The 22,120-nt window shown below is 38.0% G+C and overlaps 1 protein-coding gene across 1 annotated transcript in view; it reads left to right on the forward strand.

Moving 5' to 3' along the window:
* Positions 1–1,302: 1,302 nt before the first annotated feature.
* Positions 1,303–22,120, forward strand: part of HTR3B (5-hydroxytryptamine receptor 3B) — a 43,970-nt gene continuing 23,152 nt past the window's right edge. Inside the window, exons 1-3 of the mRNA XM_069553285.1 lie at positions 1,303–1,321; positions 4,676–4,744; positions 10,386–10,546. Of these exons, the coding sequence (XP_069409386.1) occupies positions 1,303–1,321; positions 4,676–4,744; positions 10,386–10,546 (249 nt within the window). The remainder of the gene's footprint in view (positions 1,322–4,675; positions 4,745–10,385; positions 10,547–22,120) is intronic.

A 22,120-nucleotide genomic window follows, 5' to 3' on the forward strand; every position in this document is an offset into this window, starting at 1 on the left:
CTCATTAAATATTTGAGTTTGGCTTCAGTGACCATTTCTGCTTTCCTCCTCCAGCCTGGCCAGATGTGCTCAGAAAATTTGGTTCCCCCTGAATATGTACATCTGTCAAAATTCCTGTCAATTTTAGCACGACTGCCAAGGGAGTGAACAAAGAGAGTTAGCGATTAACTTCAAAGAACTTTGTTGGAGAGGAATAAAGATATTTAAGGCCTATTTTGTGAACTAATTGCATTTGCATATTTATGGGATTTACTGATATAGCAGTAATTAAAAACTATTTAGTAGTCTTAAAGGACACATAACTCAGTTGCTGTTTGCATAATAAACACTTCCTTATTATGTTTGCATAATAAACCGTCTCCCCCTGCTTCTTCAAAAGACTGGCCCATCTAAAGGGTGTCATATCTTACTTGGAAGTGATGGAAAACAAAGTGTGCAAGGGCTCATGGGAATGTGGAGAGGGGACCTCTGAAATAAATATATTTCTAGGTGCTCTCTTAATGATTGACCTGGTCTGAACTGCTATTAGAGAATGGCAGATTTAAACCTCAAATTGTCTCTTTTTCCCAGGCGATATTTAAGAAGCCTTACTGCATATCGCCTGACAATTCCACTTTTTTTACTTTAATACCCTGATTTGTCTGAAGTGTCTGAATAGGGTTCACGTTATACTCATCCTTCCTAAAGAGATGTCTTGTGTGTGTGTGCTTAGCTGTGTCTGACTCTTTGTGACCCCATGGACTGTAGCCCACCAGGCTCCTCTGTGCATTTTCCAGACAAGAATACTGGAGTGAGTTGCCATTTCCTCTTCCAGGGGATCTTCCCGACCTAAGGATCAAACCTGTGTCTCCTGCATTGGCAAGCAGATTCTTTACCACTTGAGCCGCCTGGGAAGCCCCCTAAAGATATGTCTAAGGATGTTTTTGGACTGTGGTGTTGGCAAAGATTCTTGAGAGTCCCTTGAAATGCAAGGAGATCGAACCAGTCAGTCCTAAAGGAAATCAGTCCTGAATATTCATTGGAAGGACTGATGCTGAAGCTAAAACTCCAATACTTTGGCCACCTCTTGCGAAGAGATGACTGATTGGAAAAGACCCTGATGCTGGGAAAGATTGAAAACAGGAGGAGAAGGGGATGACAGAGGATGAAATGGTTGGATGGCATCACGACGGACATGAGTTTCAGCAAGCTCTGGGAGATGGTGATGGACGGGAAACCTGGCGTGCTGCAGTCCATGGGGTCGCAGAGTCAGACACGACTGAGTGACTGATTTGAATTGAAGGAGAGTAAATTCTTTGACTGATGGGTGGTAAGAAACAAGGTGAGTAAAAACTGCTGAATTTAGTCAGTGAGAAGAGACAGTTTCCATGGGAAATTAAAGGCTGAGCAAGGGACAGACACCAAGTGTAAAGGCACTGAAAATATATAAACTAAACCCAGATGGGACAGTAAGGTTGGAAAAGAAAGCTCTGAGCCATCTGCTGGTGCAGAGCAGGGAGATCAAGGGAAGATCAGGAAGGATTTGGGTGCAGACTACTTCGAAGATAAGTCACTCATACAAACCTTTCCTGTCTCAGCAGAATTCACCAGCCAATAAAAAGCTGTAATAGGCAGGATCACCAGACTGTTGTTAAATTAGCTAATGAAGGTCATAATGTACCTGTATTACACATCATTAGCAATGGCCTTCCAGTAACAGATGGGTATATGAGATGGCGAGACAGAAGGGAGGACAAGCATGTCCCGGAGGGGTTGACTTAGAGCCGTGGCTTCCTACAGTGTGTGGCAGGATGATAATGTTGATTACCGTCTCAATTAAACCTTTGCATAAAGGCAAGCTTCTGTGTTCCCTGCCCATGACAATGTGCACTGATGTATGCAGCTTGCCTTTCTCCTGTGCTAATTCATCTTAGGTGGAAACCAACAATTCAGAGCATTTCTGGAGAGTGATGGGACTTTGAGGCCCTGACCAGTCCTTGGTGATCTTATCTCTTGTGTGTGCCTGCTCAGTCTCTCACTTGTGTCTTACTTTTTGTGACCCCCGTGGACTCTAGCCCTCCAGACTCTGTCCATGGGATTGTCCAGGCAAGAATACTGGAGCGGGTTGTCATTTCCTCCTCCAGGGGCTCTTCCCAAGCCAGGGATCAAACCCGAGTCTCCTGCATTGCAGGCAGATTCTTTACCTCTGCACCAAACACTTTCTCTCAAGGTTATTTCTGAAACTTTCCTTAACTTTGTATTCCGTTTCCTCTGCTAGGTTACATTTCCTTTTTTTTTTTTTTCTCTGAAATATGTTCAAATGCACAGCAAAATTAGAAGTGTAGTAGAAATAACTCACTGCCCTCTCCCTGCTAGCCGTTTGAGAGTTCTTTGCAAACATGGTGACCTTTCACCTGTGAGTACTTAGAGAGTTATTCTTAGAAACAAGGACATTAATTTACATAATCTCAGTACAATCAAAATCAGGAAATTAACATCACTATGTCACTACAGACCCTGTTGAATTTCACTAGTTCACCCCAAAATGTTCTTTTTTTCCCCCAATTTTTTATTTTGAAAATTTCTAACAAAATGTTCTTTGTAACAAAAGTATCCACTCGAGAACCACACATGGCATCGAACTGTCAGGTCTCTTTAATCTCCTTTTGTTTGGTACTGTTTCTCAGTCTGTCTTTAACTTTCATAACCTTGACTCTTTGGAAGATCGCATGCCTGCTGTTTTGTAGAATGTCCCTCAATATGGAGTTTCCTCCGGGATACATTCAAGTTATGAATTTTTGGCAGGATGAAGACAAGGGCTGTTGCATCTCCTCAGATCCTGTCTCCTGGTGCACAGCTCATAACTGGTGATGCTAATTTTCATTATTTGATTGAGGTGTTGTCTGCCAGGCTTCTCCACTAGTAGATTTTTTTACATCTCTGTAATTAATAAGTGTTTTATGTCAATGTCCTGTTCCTCATCCAACTTTCACCAACTGGTTTTCATCACCCATTGATGTTTCTTCTGTAAATTAGTTATCACTACAAAGATTCCATTCTTTCTTCTACATTTATTAGCTGGCATTCTAATTTAAAGGAAAAGATTTCCCTTCCTCACATTCACCTCTTTACTTAAATCAGGATAGACTTGTGGAATATTTGTTATCCTGTTTTGTAGGTTATAATTCTCTGCCATCATTGTTGGTTTTGAAGCTCAAATCATCAAAGATTGGGCCAGAGGGAGCCCCTTCAAGCTGGCCATGTCCACGTATCCCATTCCCATAATTTCTTTAGCACTTCTTTATGGGACAAGGAGGTGTTCTAGACTCTTATGTTGTACTTTCCTGTCCCGGCCCGAATCACACATTTCTCCATTTCTTCTTTGCAGGTAGGTGTGCTATTTAGAGACCAAGTTCTGGGTGTTAGGCGTGCTCACTGCTGTTGGGGTGTCCTTGCTCCCAGGCCCTCTAGTGGACAGAGCTAGGAACATATGCATTTATGAACAGAGGCACACACGCAGCTTTACATTTGTATTTATTTCTGTATTCAGCTACATGTGTTGAAAACCAAGAGCTCACTCTGATACTTCCAAAACCAGCTCAACACTGCAGGACTCACCCTAGTTTTCTCCCTTTCCGTGTTTGCAACTTCTTTCACCAGCAGTGGGAAACTAATCAGGGTACACTGAGAGAGAGCTTCATGATTCTAAACAAAGGGATCACATAATTAGGAGAACAGGGATCAGGTATATATTTCTCCTCTCAATTTGTTCCGTGAAAACTTATCTCAAGCCAGTGGGCTCTACATTTGATTTAGAGTAAAAAGCAGACAGATGCTGGAAATGGTATGAAATTTAATTTTTGTTTCTAGAGCATCTAGGAGTCTACTAATGGAAAATAAATTTATGTGGAATGATGTATCTTTTTCCTTAATAATTAACAGTGAGTGGGGCTCAATCAGAAACTGAAAAAAGAACTTTTTTATGAACATTAAACTTTTGTAGTTTCATCTTTAATAAGCCTATACACATTCTCTCTTACGTAGTTACTTTCTGAATTGTGGGCAGTGAGAATTTAAGAAGCATTTCTGTTTATCAAAAAAAACAATCAATGCTTCTTCTAATGAAAGGGGATTAGGAAAAACAAAACACACTCTTCCCACTGTACTGTTTGCAGCTGCTGTTCATTTGATGATACCAGGTTTCCATTAGCTTAGTGTAATTCAAGAGTCCAATAATCATTGTCAAATGCTGAAGATGTTCTGCATAAGTCTGATTTAGAACAGCTATTTGGATCTCAATTATTAATGAAATTAGTGTCCTGAATGTCAGCAAGAGCATTGCCTTAGGTAAAGGCTGTAAAGGAAATCATATTAGTGTGGAATTTCCCCTCCTTAGGGGCTCCTCTTAGATTACATTATTCACTTAGCTATCTCCTGTCAGGGAAATTGAAATGTTGGCCATGATCTGATCCCGGGGCAGAACCAAATGGAGAAGTTAAGGGGTATTGCAATGGCACCAACTCCAAAACATTTGTGTGGCATTGGTATTGCCTTTGGTCCCCTTCAGTGTTAACAAAATAGCATCAGCAAGGACGCATAAACCGGCAAACAGAGAAGAATGGAGCAGAAAGGAGCTCTTTTAGGAAAGACTGAGTGACATTCTATCCAGCAGGCAAGTTGTGTTTCTCATCTTCAGGACGTGCCTGGGGAATACTGGCAGGTATAATGGCTCCTCTGTGGCCCTTCGTCCTGGCAGCTGCCTCAGGTGAGTACGTTAGTGATTTTACTAGGCATCGAATATTAACGCCTAGAACCTAGAGACAAGCCTTTCTATGTTGTGCTATGTAACTCCTCACAGGTGTTTGCTTTTATTTACCATCTGTAAAATGCCAGTCCGGTGAATCTACAAGGAGACCAACACTTTGTTATGACTTTGCTCCTACAATTATAGGTGTGTATATCCATAGGGCCACACAGTGGGGCTTTCCACAAAGTTAAAAGTATGCTCTGAAATGTTTGATAAATGTTTGTTTGATGAATTTTTCCTTCCTCAGAAATCAAGCTCTCTTTACAACAATTGATGTTGAGAGTTTGGAGCATTCTTTTTCAGATTTACTTGTATGTCTGAAGAGTATATTTTTATTATTCCAAAACAATCTTGGTCTTTAGAAGCCCACAGAGAGTCCCTTGGATCCATCATAGCTACAGACACCTGAGTGTCACTTTGGTGTTAGGGTTTTACATCCAGTCCTACAAAGTCTGTATAGATGTGGAGTGTTTCTCTAAAGATGAGCTGTAGAAACTTGCATGTTTTGAATGTACAGTTCCCCTAAAAAATACTTAAGAAACTAATACATATATGTTGTGTGTGTGTGTATATATATATATATTCCCCCCTACATTTCTGGAATTAAACTTCCATGGTGCCAGTATTAACGCTACCGTATTGAACCATTTGAGTTAGGATACAATTGGTTCCTAAAAAAATACACAGATCAAAAATTTATGTTCATGCTAGTGTTTCCCAACACCCTTTGTTCCTGAGGGTTCTCCTAGAGCTCATATCTGAATTTCCATGTTTTAAAATATAACTGAAAGTGGAATGAGTCAATTACAGAGATGAGGAAGGAATTTGGTAGCCAAACAGCTGGAAATGATTTTTTTATTGGATAGAGAAGAAAAATGGCCACTTATCATTAAAGTTTAAAAATCTTGGATGTTGAACTTAAAGGATAAAAGCATATCTTAATTATAAAAATGAAAACAGAGGAAATTTCATTAAATGCCAAATGGGTTCTTAGCAGAAAATAATTGTCAACATTAAACGAAGCAAGATAAAATAGAAAAATGAAGGTTTGAAAATAGAAGAAATTCTTCTTAATGATTGCTCTTTTTAATGTTTTGTATTACGCTTGATTTTTGTTCTAAATGTGGCAGAGAAAGTCATTTAATAGCGTCTCATAGTCAGCACTTGACCATAAATCATACTGAGAATTTACCCTTTGAAATTTTACTGGGTTAATATCAGGTTGATTTATAAATATAAGAGCACTTAACAAACCACCAATTTAGAGCTGGACCCAGAGGCAGTGTGCTGGAATAGGATAGGAGGCCTGAATTAGAACCACGTGCTCCTGCCACACTGCTCACCAGCCATGTGACCCTGGGCGAGTCCATGTACCTCTCAGAGATTCTGGTTCCCTGTAAGTTAACTTTTTATTTTGCATATTCATGAAGACCAAATAAGAAAGCATTATGAAATCGTCAGGTGCAATGCAAGCGTAAGATATTGTTGACCTGAAAACACACAAAGACAGAAAATAACAATGAGCTGTTTCTTTCCAAAAATGTACACCATGCAACTCTTTTATTTATTTATTTATTTTATTGGAGTATAATTGCTTTACAAGGCTGTGTCAGTTTCTGCTGCAGAACAGAGTGAATCAGCCGTGTGTATACATAAATCCCCTCCCTCTTCGTCTTCCCGCCCAGCACCACCCCACCCCTCTCGGTCATCACAGAGCATGGAGCTGGGCTCCCTGTGCTCTACAGCAGGTGCCCACTGGCTGGCTGTTTCACACATGGTAGTGTGCATATGCAGCTCTTCCTTTTGAAGGGCTGCTCACTGTTGTTCCCAGTATTCTCAGGGAGCCAGGTCGCTGTAGTATCAGAGTAAGAGCCTGGCCTTTGGATCCAGATCCGCCTTGTTTAAATTCCATCCTTTTCTCCTGCAAGCTGTGTGATCTTCAGCAGTACTAACCTCACCAAGCCTAGAGTCCCTCACCTGTAAGTGAGTCCTAACAGGGTTGTAGAGTACCTATCTCACAAAGCTCTTGTAGAAGTTAAATGAGATAATGTACGTAAAGGGCTCTAGCCCAGTGCCTGGCACACAGCAAGGCATTTAATCAGTATTAGGTATTTAATAATACCACACACCTAAACCACTAATTCCTTGGAACCTCTCAGATATATTGTAACCTCTCAGATATATGTATTGTTATCTATTGTTCAATAGAAATTGATCAGAGACTAGATAGGAAATTCAGGCAAGTCTTTATTGGGGCCCCTGCTGCAGCAGGGAGAAGTTATACAACTAACAGGTTCCCTAGCTCACACTCAGAGCTGAGCTGGCTCTTTACATGGGATGAAGGTAGGGGTGGGTCTATGATTGAGCCAGAGGCGTGGCTTAGGTATTTTGCCCACCACTTTGGTAGTGTTGTATGCAGGGGGCATGTATGTAAACACTCTTCAGAAGTGGCATTTGGGATTTTGGTGTTTTTGTATCTTGTGCATAACTTGCCCTAATTACACATGCACATACTTATTTTTAGTCCCTTATAGCTTCTTGGTATTCTGTTTCTCCAGGAGATGTTTGCCCAGGTGCAAACACTACAGTGAAGGACCCTAGGTCCCAGGTCCCAGCCTGCTGCAGTTCTAGTCTCTTATAGTCCTAAAGGTGGTATACTCATTAAACCAGAAACAGCTCTTTTCATCAAAGTGCCCAGAACACTTTAAGATAGGTATGTATGTAACTCACTGAAATAAGGAAAGCAAAGGAATAATTCTATTGTATCCTCATCTTTTTAAAACCTCTCTTCACCTAGAAGTGGCTCACAACTCAGTTCGTAACACATTCTACTTTTCAGAAATCTTATGAATACATTATTTTATGCTGATCATTAGCAAAGGAGACAGTGCTAGAGTGGTATCTTTTCTGGGTCTGTTGATAGCTTCCATCAGTGTCTGTTGAAACATCACTGAACTGTGAGTCATTTAGTGCTTGTGTGAATGTCACATTAGCTTTCAAGGGGCATAATTTACTGTTAATTAATGGTCACTTAAATCCTTAATCTCTCTCTTGTAATTGATCTTTCTCCTCAGGCAAATTTGCATTCATAGTAGAAATGTAATTTATTATTTCTTTGCATTTTAAACAAAGAACTATTTCCCCCTGTAGTTTATTTAAGCACGCTTCCCTTTGCTTATTTTTCTATCACTCCTGGTTGCTCTTTTGTTCTTATTTCCAGCTTCCAGGACTTTCCCTTTTTACCCAACGACTTTGACTCTTTCTTGAAAATATGTTTATCCATTAGGGACCTATATCCACAGGAAAGATATCAGAGGGGAATTTGAGGCCCTATGAGCAGAGGGTGTAGAGAACATTCATTTCTCAGAATTATTAACTCTGTCTCAGGTGGTTTCCTGTATTGAAACACGCACATTTCAGTGTTTTCCCAGCTGGGACTTGGGAGATTCCAAGCGAGGTAAAACTGAAGTTGCCCTAAGTGAAATTCACAGGAAAAACACCAGACTAATTTTGCTTTGGGGTCCAGAATTCTTTCCCATAGGGTCAGCCAGCAAGAAACAGTCCCAAGTAGAGAGACTGAAGGAGAAGGGGGCAGCAGAAGATAAGATGGTTGGATGGCATCACCAACTCAATGGACAGGAGTTTGAGCAAACTCCAGGAGATAGTGAAGGACAGACAAGCCTGGCGTGCTGCAGTCCATGAGGTCACAGACAGCCAGACACAACTTAGCCAGTGAACAACAACAAAACAAAGATTCATAGCGCATCTTTGACAATCGCAGTTCACAAAAGCTGAAGACGATGCGTGATGTGAGCCACCCACCTTGGTTCCCAGACGCCTGAAGAGTGGCTGCCTCTTCTGGCTTCTTGTTGGATGAATAGTTAGGGAGTTTAAAACGCTCATTAGATTCCCAGCTCGGATGGTAATGAACGTGAATATTCCACTGCCCACAATGAGTCTGGATGTCCCCTCCAGCACCGTCGTTAGCATTTTGGTCACACTGGCATTGATAAATCACAGAAATTGCTGCCTGTGGCGGCAAGTGACACGGTATCATTCATAAAGAGATGGGTAGAAACAGGATCGTCGCACAGGGGGAAGGTACCTCATTTACAGTTTCCTGATGGAGCCTGCGTACCTTCAGCAGCTCATCAAAATAACCATCAAAACCGCTGAGAGTCGCGGTGAATTCACGCGCAGGACACCACAGATAGAGATCGCCTGCACTGTGGCGGGAGGGTGTGCAATTTGCTTCAGTCCAATGACTGAGGGAAGCTTTGAATCCCCCAGGGGCCGGCCAAGCTGGTGAACAAAATATCTTTTTGCAATTTCGAGAAAGCCCTCACGGATCTGTCGCTTCCAATTGCTGGTGCTCATTTCTCTCACTTCCTTTCCCCTGGCCTCTCCAGCCTCGATGCTCATCACGGCTCCTCCGCAAATCAAGATTCCTCGGTCACAGGAAATGGTTGTTCCCTGGGACCTCAGAGAATTTTCCCAAAATGAAGATCTCGTTTTCTGACAAGTGCATTTTAAGACAGACTGAGTGAGAGAACAAATACGATTTTTGAGGAGAAAAATATGAATTGTATTTTCCTTGAGTCCATTATTTAGAAATCCACACAGCTCTTTGGATTAAAGTGGTTTGTCCATGTTTCTGCTTGGGTTTTTCTATGTGATTTTTGAATTATAAATGGAAAAATCAAAAGAAAAATCCAAGGAGGAAGCTGGCTAAGTGCATCAGAAGCTTTCTCCTATGTACCAGGAGGGGGTGATACAGGAATAAAGAAAGGATGCTGTCCAAGATGCAAGATAGCTGTAAAGATGGAAACGTAGCTCAAGTTTGCACCCTCAGAGATGGAGTTGATTTATTTATCTTTACAGTGAGATTTCTCCTAAATTGGGCATTTAGGCCATCAGCTGACTTAATTTTTTTATTCTTTATTGAAGTATAGTTGATTTACAGTGTTCAGGCGTGCAATAAAGTGACTCATTTACACATACACACACACACACACACACACATATGGGCTTCCCAGATGGCGCTAGTGGTAAAGAATCCACCTGCCACTGCAGTGGACACGAGATTTGATCCCTGGGTTGGGAAGATCTCCTGGAGTAGGGAATAGCAACCCACTCCAGTATTCTTGCTGGAAAATTCCATGGACAGAGGAGCCTAGCAGACTACAGTCCATGAAGCTGTAAAGAGTTGGACACGACTGAACACTTTTACTTACACACATATGTTCTTTTTCAGTTTCTTTTCCATTGTAAGTTATGATAAGATGTTGAATATAGTTCCCTGTGCTGTATAGTAGGTCCTCAGTTTTTTTTAACCTATTTTTTATACTGTGTATCTGTTAACCCCTAATTCCCAATTTATCCTAACCCCCTCTTTCCCATTTGGTCACTTGTAAATTTGTTTTCTGTATCATCAGCGTCCTTTAAATGTGTCTGACAAAATGTCCATGAGTTGGTCAGCAGATTGGGGTGAGCTAAAAACTATATTCTTCCAGGAGTGACTGAGCCCTGGGCAGTCTGAAGTCTCCTGAAGATGCAAAGTTCTTATTTTCACCCTCACAGTGATAGCTTTCTTTTTCAGGAATCCTGGCCATAAATACGCCTCATTCCAGCAGTCCTGCTCTGCATCATCTCACTAAGCAGCTATTACAGACATACCGGAAGGAAGTAAGGCCAGTTCACAACTGGACCCAGGCCACCACCGTATACCTGGACGTGTCAGTTCACGCCGTGCTGGATGTGGTAAGGACCATCCTACCATCTCCTAGTCCCATGATTCTTTTGTAAAATTACCCGCTATTTATGCAAGAGAAGTTTTTTTTCTTGAGACTCTCATTGAGCCGATAGAGAAGTTAGTGTTAGATTCATCTTAGCAGTGAGCCTGGGGTACCTAATCATGCTAACTAGCCCCCAACTTACACTGTGAGGGGTAGATAGTCTAGAAATAGGAATCTCACAGAATTAAGATGCTTTCAGAATTGTGGGCATAGGTCACACACATATTTTATGAGTATTGCTGCAACCAGAAATGGTAATAGATATTATCTTCTGTGGTTCGCATTTCTTGGTGGTAACAGTAGGTTTATGAAACAATTTCTACAACTTACTGCTTGCAATTTTAAAATGAGAAAAAAAAATGTCTTGGTTTCCTGAGTTTTTAAGGGACTTTATACCTAAGACATTTGCTAAGGGTGGTAGAAAGATTCATGTATTAAAGCGTGTGTTTCCTACTATGGCTGAAAAATGGGTTATTGTGGGAATTAAATGAGAAAATGCATGTAGTTACTAGAGATCTTAGTTAACCCTCAGTAGACGATAGACTGTATAATTATCTCTGCTCCTTCTTTCTCCTTTTTCTTAATTACAAAGTCTTCAATATTAATAGATTGTAGATTTACTTTGATTTCTTTTAAAATCAGACTTTACTGAGCTTGTTAACATAGTTCAAAATTTTTTTCCAATTTACTCTTCAAAACCTTTTTCCAGTTGAGACATAATATACAGATACTGAAATGCACAGATGTTAAATGTACAGTTCAATGAGTTTTGATAATTGCATGCACCCACACAATTCATATCCCTATCCATATATCAAACATTTCCATCACCTTACAAAGATCCCCCATTTCTTTTCCAGTCACCATCCCCTCTATCCACAGAGAAAACCACCATTCTGATATCTGTCATCATAGATTATTTTTGCCAATTCTGGAACTTTATAAGAATGAAAATTTGCTGTATGTACTTTGTGTCTGGATTTTTCATTCAGCATAATTTTTTCCCTATGTTTATTTATTTTTTAATATTTTTTATTGTGGTACAAGCCCAGTAATATAAAACATACTGTTTTAATGATATTTAACTATACAGTTCAGTAGCACTAAGGACATTCACACTATTATGCAACTTTCATCATCATCCATCTCTGAAATTTTTCACCTTCCTAAACTGGAACTCTGTCCGCATCAAGCACTAACTCCCCATATACCTTCTCCACCCCACCCTACCCCCTGGCCCCTAGCATCTACCGATGTACCTTTTGGCTCTCTGAATTTGGCTGTTCTAGGTACCTCATATAAGTGGAATCAAACAGTATTTGACTGCACCTAACGTATATTGAAATGTTTTTTGAGGTTCATTCATGTTGTACATAGTAGTTTTTCTTTTTTACTGATAGGTAGTATTTGGTTATGGCTATACCACGATTTGTTTATCCACTCTCCTGTTGATAAGCATTTGAGTTGTTTCCAGTTTTAGTATATTACGAATAAAGCTATGAACATTTCTGTACAGTATTTTGCTGTACATATGTAAAACCTAGAAGTGGAATAACCACCACTTCTCATAGAATAGATATATATATTTAATGAGAAACTGCCAGATTGTTTTAGAAAGTGATTGTACGTTGTAACTCCCACCCATCAGCTATGAGAGTTCCCATTTCCCCACATCTTCACCAACATCAGGTATTATCGGTTTTGTTTAATTTTAGCCACTATGGTAAACATGTAGGACTATTTCACTGTGGTTTATTTTATACATCCCATGACTAATAAATAGGGTCTCTTTTCTAATGTGCTTATTGACCACTTGTGTATCTTTCCTTGTGAAGTATCTGTTTAAGTCTTTTCCTATTTTTTTTTATAGTGTTGGTTGTTGTCTTTTGTTATTATTATAGATGTACAGGAATTGCTTGTATGTTCTGAATACAAGTCCTGTGTCATCTATGTATTGCGAATGTTTATTCTCCCACTGTGGTTTGCCTACACATTTGCCTAATGGAGCTTATGAGGAACAAAATTTTAAAATTTAATGAAGCCCAATTTTACCAGTTCCTTTATTTATGGTAGTGCTTTCTGGATATTGTCTTAAGAAATCTACTCCATGTTCCTCAAAACATTTCCTATATTTTCTTTCAGAAGACTTATGGTTTTTAGTTCCTTATATTTAATTCTATGATATGTTGAGACTTAATTTTTACAATGGTGTGAAGTATAGGTCAAGGTTTTTATTGTTGCTGATTTGTGTTTTGTTTTGCATTTAGAAAGAATTTGTTCCAGCACCATTTTTTAAAAAGTTTCCCTTTTTCCATTGGATTGCTTTGGTATCTTGACTGAAAATTAAGTTAACTGAAAAGTGTCAGACTATTTGTTATCTTGAAATCAGATAGTATGTGTCCTTGAACTTTATTCTTAAGATAGTTTGACTTCTTAGGTCTTTTGTACTTCCAAATAAATTTTATATTCAAATTTTATATTCATTCTTATCACATTTTACTTAAAAAAAAAACCTGCTAGGAGTTTGTTTGGAATGCTGTGAGATCCACAGAGAAATTTTACGGGAGAATTGATATTTTAACAATATTGAGTTTTCCAATTGTTGAATATGGTATTTCTCTCCATTTATTTGTGTCTTCAGCAGTGTATTATTTTTAACATAGAAGTGTCATACATGTTTCTATTAAACTTATTCCATAGTATTTTTGATGCTGTTATAAATATTACTTAAAACTTTAAATGTTCTATTTATTTGTTGCTATTATAAAGAAACTGGATTAATTTTGTATGTTGACTTTGTATCCTGGGACTTTGCAAAATTCACTTACTGATTCCAGTAGTTCTTTTAAAATTAATATTTTCTATATATGCAATCATTTCATTTGCAAATAGTTTTACTGCTTCCTTTTTTAATCTGTGTGCTCTTTATTCTTCTTATCTTGTCTTATTGCATTGTCCAAGACCTCTACCAGTGTTAATGGGTGTGACGAGAGCACATATCTGTATCTGTTCCATCCTCAGGGAAAAATCTTTCACCGTTAAATATGGTGTTAGCTCTAGATTTTTCATAAATGATCTTTATCAAGTTGAAGAAGTCCCCTGCTATTTTTGTACACTGAGAGATATTTTTAAAATCATGAATGTTATGAATTACACCAGTATTTTTCTCAATCAATTTGAATGGTCATATGATTTTTGTTTTATGCAGTTAATATGGTAAATTATTTTTGATTGATTTTCAAATGGTAAACCACTCCTGCATTCCTAGAATAAACTCTACTTGATCCTGACATGTAAACCTTTTTATATATTTCTGAATTTGAATTCCTACTTATGATAGGTTGCATCTATGTTAATGAGGACTATTGGGCTATGGTTTTATTTCTTGTAATGTAGTTGTCTGCTTTTGGTGTTGGTTTTATAAAACCAGATGAAAAGTGTTCCCTCCTCAATTTCCTGAAGGAATTGTGTAATACAGATAATTTTTTTTCCCTAATGTTTGATAGAATTCACCAGTAAAACCATCTAGGGCTAGAGTTTTCTTTGTGGGAAGGTTTTTAAATATAAATTCAATTTCACTAACAATATACAGTTTTTTCAAATTTTCTATTCTTGTGTCACTTTTGGAATTTATAATTTTCAAGGAATTTGTCTGTTTTATCAGAGTTGCAAATTTATTTTTTCATAATATTCCCTTTTAATTCTTTTAATGTCCAAAGGATCATCAGTGATGCTACCTCTTTCATTCCTCATATTAATAATTTGTGTTTTTTCTTATTTCTCTTGACCAGTATCGCCAAATTGCTTATCAATTTATTTCTTTAAAGAACCAAATGTTGCTTTTGAATTTTCCTTTCAGTTTCTATTTCACTTCTATCTACTCTTATGTTTATTTCCTTTCTTCTGCTTACTGTGCACTTAATTTGTCCTTCTTTGTCTAGTTTCTTAAAATGGAAAGTTGTCTTGTTGAGTTTAAACCTATTTTCATTCCTAATTTTAGCATTTAAAGTTATAAGTTTTCCTCCAAACACTAATTTAACTGCGTCCTATGAACTTTTGATGCATTTTAAAATTTGAGATATATATTATACAGACTGAAACTCATCTTTTTAAAGCCAGTCCCTTCCTCTGCTAACCCCAGTCTCTGGCAACCACAGATTTTATTTTGCTTCCTATGTTTTTGCCTTTCTCATATAAATGGAATCATATTGTATTTTCCTCTTTGTTTTTTGGCTTCTTTCACTTAGAATAATGCCTCAGATCCATCCATGTTGTGTCGTTGCACGGATCAGTAGTAGTATTCCAGTGTGCAAATGTACTGCAGTTCGTTTATGTATTTGCCAGTGGTGGGACATGTGAGTTATTTCTGAGTTCGAGCAATTTTGAATAAAATCACTATAAATATTTGCATATGTTTTTACTTCTTTTGGATAAATACTTGAGAGTGGGATTGTTGAGTTGTATAAGGCAATTTTAACTTTACAAGGAACTGTCAAACTGCTTTCCGCAGTGGCTGTATCATTGTGCATTCCACCTGCAGATTATGAGAGTTTCAGTTCCTCCACATGATTTCCACACTTGATATTGTCAATCTCTGTAAATGTTAGCCATTCTGTTAGGTTTGTGGGTATCTCAATGTGGTTTTAAACTCATTTCACTAAAGGCTTATGATGTTGAACATCCTTCTGTGTGCTTATTTGTCAACTATCTATCTTTTAAAATGAAGTATTCACTCAGATCTTTTACCTTTTTTTCAAATCTTTTACTTTAAAAAAAAATAGGGTTGTTCGCTATCTTATTATTGAGTTGCAAGAGTTCTTTGTACAGTTTCCGGATTCTATTCTGTCCAGCTAGTCAATATATTTCTCCTTACATCAATATATTGTGTCAATTATTACGCATTACAGGAGTCTTGAAATCAGGTGGTGTGAGTCTTCCAAACATAATTTTCTGTTTTAAAATTGTTTTGACTCTTCAAGGTACTTCACATTTCCATACACACTTAAGAATTAGTTCACTCATTTCCATTTTTAAGACTGACATTTTTTATTGAGGTTACATGAAATCTATAGATCAATTAAAGGAGAGTCAAAATATTAACGTCTAATCCATGACAACACTGTCTCTCTCCATTTGTTTAGCTCTTTAATTCTTTGTGTAATGTTTAGCATTTTTTGGTTTTGTACATATTTGGTTAAATTTAATCCCTAACTAATGCACATTTTTGATGCTATCATAAATGGTATTTTAATTTTAGCTTTCTGTTTCTCACTAGCATACAAAATATAAATGATCTATATATATTGGCCTTGACCCTGCCATTACATTAATTTTTGAGCCTTTTTGTAGATTTTTTCACATTTCCTATGTAGAAGATCATGTTGCCTGTAGATAATGAAAGTTGTACTTCTTTCTTTCCAATTTGTATGCCTTTTCTTTCATTGCTTATTGCACTGGCTCAAACCTTTAGTCCAATGTTGAATAGAAGGGTACACTGTTCTATAAATATAAATTCAATAAACATGTTTATAGTATTGCTAAGGATTCTTACAACTTCAATTTTTTTTGTTGTTGTTCTATTAATTCACGGAGAGGTGTATAAAAATCCCCAACTATAATTGTGGTTTGTCTCTTTCTCTGTCGTGTTATTAGATGCATATACATTTAAGATTATATGTCTTCTTGACAAATAGAACCTTTTACCATTATGAAATACCCTTTTTTACCTCTGGTAATACTTTTTTTCTTGAAGTTTTTTTTTAATGTTTATTTTTTGCATGGTATATATTTTGCCTTCCTTTTATTTTCAGTATCTGTGGCATTGTTTTCAAAGTCATTTCTTAGAGAGAACAAGTAGTTTGGTGTTGCTTTTCTCCAACTTTTTATTTTAAAATAATTATAAATTTATTGAAAGTTGCAAGTCAATTTATAGAGAGGTTCTGTTCAACCTTCACCCAATGCCCCCTGTATTTATCTTGCATAAATTTGGTATAGCAGCAATACTAGAAAATTGACATTGGTGCTTATTCTGATTTCTCTAGATTACATATACTTGTGTGTATGTGTATTTGTGTGTGTGTTTCTCTGTAATTTTATTACACGTGTAGCTTTGTGTGACCTCCACCACCACCACATCGATCTACACAATCTTCACCACAGGGTTCCCTGATACTGCTCACTTATAGACACAATCCTTTCTTCTGACAAATCCTGGCAACCAATAAATCTCTTCTCCATCTTTATAATTGTGTTATTTGAAGACTATTATATAAGTGGAACCATATAGTATGTTACCTTTGAGGTTGCCTTCTTTCATTCAGTATAATTCCCTGCAGGATCACCCAGGTCGCTGTGTATACCAATCATTCACTCCTTGTTGTTGCTGAGTTCCCGGGTACTGCTGTTTTAACCTGCCACTCTGTGCATGTTAACTGAAGTGTTTTGTCCATTTATGAATACCATCTTGCTATTTGTTTTCTAGCTGTCTCATCTGTTTTCTGCTCCTCTTATCCTGCCTTATTTGGGATAAACTAAATATTTTTTAATATTTGATTTTAGTTCCTCTAAAATCAAATTGACTTTTTTGCAGTCCCTCTGTGTATTATTTTTAGATGTTATTTTAGGGGTTTCCATAGCCATCATTAACTTAATATAATGTGCTTAGAATTAATGTTATTATAGTTCATATAAAATATAGAAAGCTTACAACAGTAAAATTCCACATACCTTTTCCCTTTACATTTGCATACATAATGTATCCTACTATACAATGTTATTATTTTAATGTACTTTGTTAAAATAATTCAATAATTTCTCTTTAATTTATTTTAATGGAGGTAGTTTTCTACGTTAATATTTGAGTGCTATGCTATGAATTACAGACTCTGATTTTTTGACTGAGATTCAGGTATTGAAATTGATGGAAAATAGTTTAAAATAAAAGTATAAATTATACCATGGTTCAAATTATTTTTTATCTGATGTAAATTATTTTAGCATAATTTTTCTCTAGCTTAGATAAACCCCTACTCATTAGTTCCTCATAAGCAGGTGCATTTAAATGGAGTACACACACAAAATCCCCCGTTTAGCAAACAGTTTCACTTTACTCAGCTTTACGTTCCCACTCACACTAGTAAAAGCACTATATCCAGGATCCTAGAAAATACTTTTTAATCAAATGGCAGAAAATGCCCACTCTTACTCTCCACAATGTAGTCTTACACAATGCTCCAATAGAAAACTCCTTTAAATCTCTTTTCTATTTTGATGTTGATCTAGAATTTTAGAGACAATTTTCTGGGACTGCATCGTCACCTACTTAAGAGATGCTTAGTTTAGTTCAGTCGCTCAGTCGTGTCCAACTCTTTGCGACCCCATGAATCGCAGCACGCCAGGCCTCCCTGTCCATCACCAACTCCTGGAGTTCACTCAGACTCATGTCCGTCGAGTCGGTGATGCCATCCAGCCATCTCATCCTCTGTCATCCCCTTCTCCTCCTGCCCCCAATCCCTCCCAGCATCAGAGTCTTTTCCAATGAGTCAACTCTTCGCATGAGGTAGCCAAAGTATTGGAGTTTCAGCTTTAGCATCAGTCCTTCCAATGAACACCCAGGACTGATCCCCTTTGGGATGGACTGGTTGGATGTCCTTGCAGTCCAAGGGACTCTCAAGAGTCTTCTCCAACACCACAATTCAAAAGCATCAATTCTTCGATGCTCAGCTTTCTTCACAGTCCAACTCTCACATCCTTACATGACCACTGGAAAAACCATAGCCTTGACTATATGGACCTTTGTTGGCAAGCTAATACCTCTGCTTTTCAACATGCTATCTAGGTTGGTCATAACTTTCCTTCCAAGGAGTAAGCGTCTTTTAATTTCACGGCTGCAATCACCATCTGCAGTGATTTTAGAGCCCCCCAAAATAAAGTCTGACACTGTTTTTCCACTGTTTCCCCATCTATTTCCCATGAAGTGATGGGACCAGATGCCATGATCTTCGTTTTCTGAATGTTGAGCTTTAAGCCAACTTTTTCACTTTCCTCTTTCTTCATCAAGAGGCTTTTTAGTTCCTCTTCACTTTCTGCCATAAGGGTGGTGCCATCTGCATATCTGAGGTTATTGATATTTCTCCCGGCACTCTTGATTCCAGCTTGTGCTTTATCCAGCCCCGCGTTTCTCATGATGTACTCTGCATAGAAGTTAAATAAGTAGGGTGACAATATACAGCCTTGACGTACTCCTTTTCCTATTTGGAACCAGTCTGTTGTTCCATGTCCAGTTCTAACTGTTGCTTCCTGACCTGCATACAGATTTCTCAAGAGGCAGGTCAGGTGGTCTGGTATTCCCATCTCTTTCAGAATTTTCCACAGTTTATTGTGATCCACAAAGGCTTTGGCGTATTTCATTAGTCCTTGCTATTTAGTTGTCAGTAGGTTATTATGTCTGTATTGTTTATTGGACATTGTCCAATGGGAAAAGCATTATTTGAAAAAGACATGATATGAACCATGTTACATGAAACTCCAACACGGGCATAACATCAGCTTTGAGTAAGAGACGGAGACAGGTTTCTAGGTCTCTCCTCATCCTTCTACTTTTTAACTTCATATTGATGAAGGTAAAGTAGAATTGCTCCAACTTTCCTTTACAGGCTTATTTGGAGATAAGGGAAAGGAGTAAAGTCTTTATACTAATATTTTCCCTTGGAACAACAATATCAAATTGAGGTGTTTTTTTTTTTAGAAGTTTAGTCTTTATTACAAAAAAACAGTAATCACCAAAAGACTTACTGAAAACCAGGGTAAATTAGTTAACATTCACCAAATAATTTGACACCCTTAAAGCTTGAGATTATCATTGCTGTAAACTATAAAAACACTAGGCCTCTGCAAGTACTTAATGCATCACTGCATCAATGACAGTGAACTTGGAGCTTCTGGTCTCGCAATGCTTAGTTGCCCGCATGACATCTGAAATCCAAATCTGTCCACATAAGTGCAAAGAAATGCCCTGTAGGCCAAAGCTTCGAGAACAATACAATTCATGCCACTCCACTCCTTGTTACCTACCCAGTACCTCAGGGCAACTGACAATTTTAGATCACTTACATGACAGTTACATCAAGAGATGAGAATTATTAATATCTTTTGAAATAGTGTTTTTTTTTTAATGTTTCACTTGTCTGAACTAGTTGAAGGTATCGAATTTGAATTTTTGGTCTAGCTCTTCCCACCTTAATAAGAGAAAACAAATCATAGCCATTATGATAGGTAAGGAGAACACTATTATTTTTTCAAAGATAATGCTTTACTCCACTGTTGTGAAATATACTATATTTTACAAGAATGTGTTAGACATATCATTTTATTGGATATGGAAAACTTGTCTTCTGAACTATGTAAAACCTTACATTCTATCCCTCTAGTTTCATCCCTATCTCCTGTCTTGACTTTATCTTCTACGTGTACTCAGTGTTACAATGAACCTGAACTTCTTGGGTCTGGCCTGTATCCTGTTCATTCTGCTGTTTCCTCAACTGAATGCGTCTTCTTTATCATTCTCCATCTACAAAAGATTATAGCCCTCAAATCTCAGCTCCTAAAAGAAATTTTACTCAATTCTCCAATCTGGCAGCAATGTCTCCTTCCTTTGAATACAATGAAGTATGTATATTTCTTCATGCACATAGCTGACTGTTAAAATGACACATTATGCCGCTGTTGTTTAGTCACTAAGTTGTGTCCAACTCTTTGCGACCCCATGAACTGCAGCCTGCCAGGCTCCTCTGTCCACAGAATTTTCCAGGCAAGAACACTAGAGTGGGTTGCCATTTCCTTCTCCAGGGGATCTTATCAACCCAGGGATTGAACCACCATCTCCTGCGAGGCAAGCGGGTTCTTTACCACTGAGCCATCTGGCAAGCCCCAAATGTCTCATACCCTAATGTATTAATAGCTACTTGAGGGACTTCCCTGGTGATCCAGTGGTTAAGACTTCACCTTCCAATGCAGGGGGTGCCAGTTCAATACCTGGGGGAGCTAAGATCCACGTGCCTTGTGGCCAAAAAAAGACATAAAACAGAAGCAATATTGTAGCAAATTCAATAAAGATTTAAACATAACCTATATCAACAGTAATAATAATAATTATTATTATTATTATTTAAAAATAGCCACTGGAGGGAAGGGTTTTCAAACTCAGGATCCTATTTACCACAATATTCAGGACAATATATCTTACTTCGGGCTTCCCAGGTGGCTCAGTGGTAAAGAGCCTGCCTGCGAAGGCAGGAGACATAAGAGATGCCAGTTCAATCCCTGGGTCAGGAAGATCCCCTGGAGAAGGGCATGGCAACCCACTCCAGTATTCTTGCCTAGAGAATTCCATGGACAGAGGAGCCTGGTGGGCTACAGTCCATAGGGTTGCAAAGAGTTGGAAATGACTGAAGTGACTTCACATACACACACACACATCTTCCTTCAAAGCTAGCTGTGTAGATATTTGCCTGATCAGTTAATTAGGATATGTGAATTCAATTCCATAATCTTTATGAATGACTTAGTCTTTGCAAATGTCTATATTACATTCAGGTGGGCTGATCCTTAGGTTCGTTCCAGAAGCATGACTGGTTTGAAGAACTTGGGGAAAATTGCTCACAGATTCTGCTCAGACAAGGACATTCCCAATGTGAATAGATAACTTGCTGGATGCATCTGCCAGCAGCTGAACTGCTGGCAACTTTTGTTTAGAGTGAAGAGCTTTCAGCCCAGCTTTCATCACTGCACCTCGCTTTCATTATAATGTTTTGCCTCCTGTTTTATTTACATGAAAGACTACAGTCTCGTCTTAGAATTTCTGGGTATTATGAGTACCTTAGGGAAATCTGATTATAGAGATAATCTACTCAACAGTGAAGAGTTTCCATTTGTTTCTATTGAGTTTTGTCAATTCCGAATCACAGATACCTTTGTATTCCAGTCCATTGACTAGAGCCTCCCAGCCAGACGTTGAGGCATCTGTTTCTATAGTCTTCAGAACTGGGAAAGATAAATAAGAATGTGCGGGAATTATCTGTATATTTGCTAACCACCAATTTAGATCTAAATAGACTCCCTCTGTTAGGAAGACTAATGAATTCCAATTCTCTGAAATATCCTTTGCTTTTAACAAGCAGGATGGAAGGTATCTAAAGAAAAAAAAAAAAGAGAGAGAGATACACAGAGGGAAAAGCTGTGAATAATGCCACCAGAGAACCAATTATGTTCACCAGCTGGCATTGAGAAACTTGTTTCTCTTGATGAAAAAAAATAAAAAAACGACTTCAGTTTTAGCCTCAAACTTCTTTTTGACATTGTGTTCTTTAGGGCTGAATAACCAGTCCTCCCAGACACCCCCTCTAAGATGTTAGGAAAAAAATCCTTAACGCTATTATTATGTATAACGTGACAAAGGGATGGGCAGGAAGAGAGAAACAAGCAAAAGCATCAACATGGCAGTTAATAAGAACCAAACTGGATATAATGACAGTGGAAAGGA

This window comes from Ovis canadensis, chromosome 15, assembly GCF_042477335.2.
Source record: "Ovis canadensis isolate MfBH-ARS-UI-01 breed Bighorn chromosome 15, ARS-UI_OviCan_v2, whole genome shotgun sequence".
Taxonomy (NCBI): domain Eukaryota; kingdom Metazoa; phylum Chordata; class Mammalia; order Artiodactyla; family Bovidae; genus Ovis; species Ovis canadensis.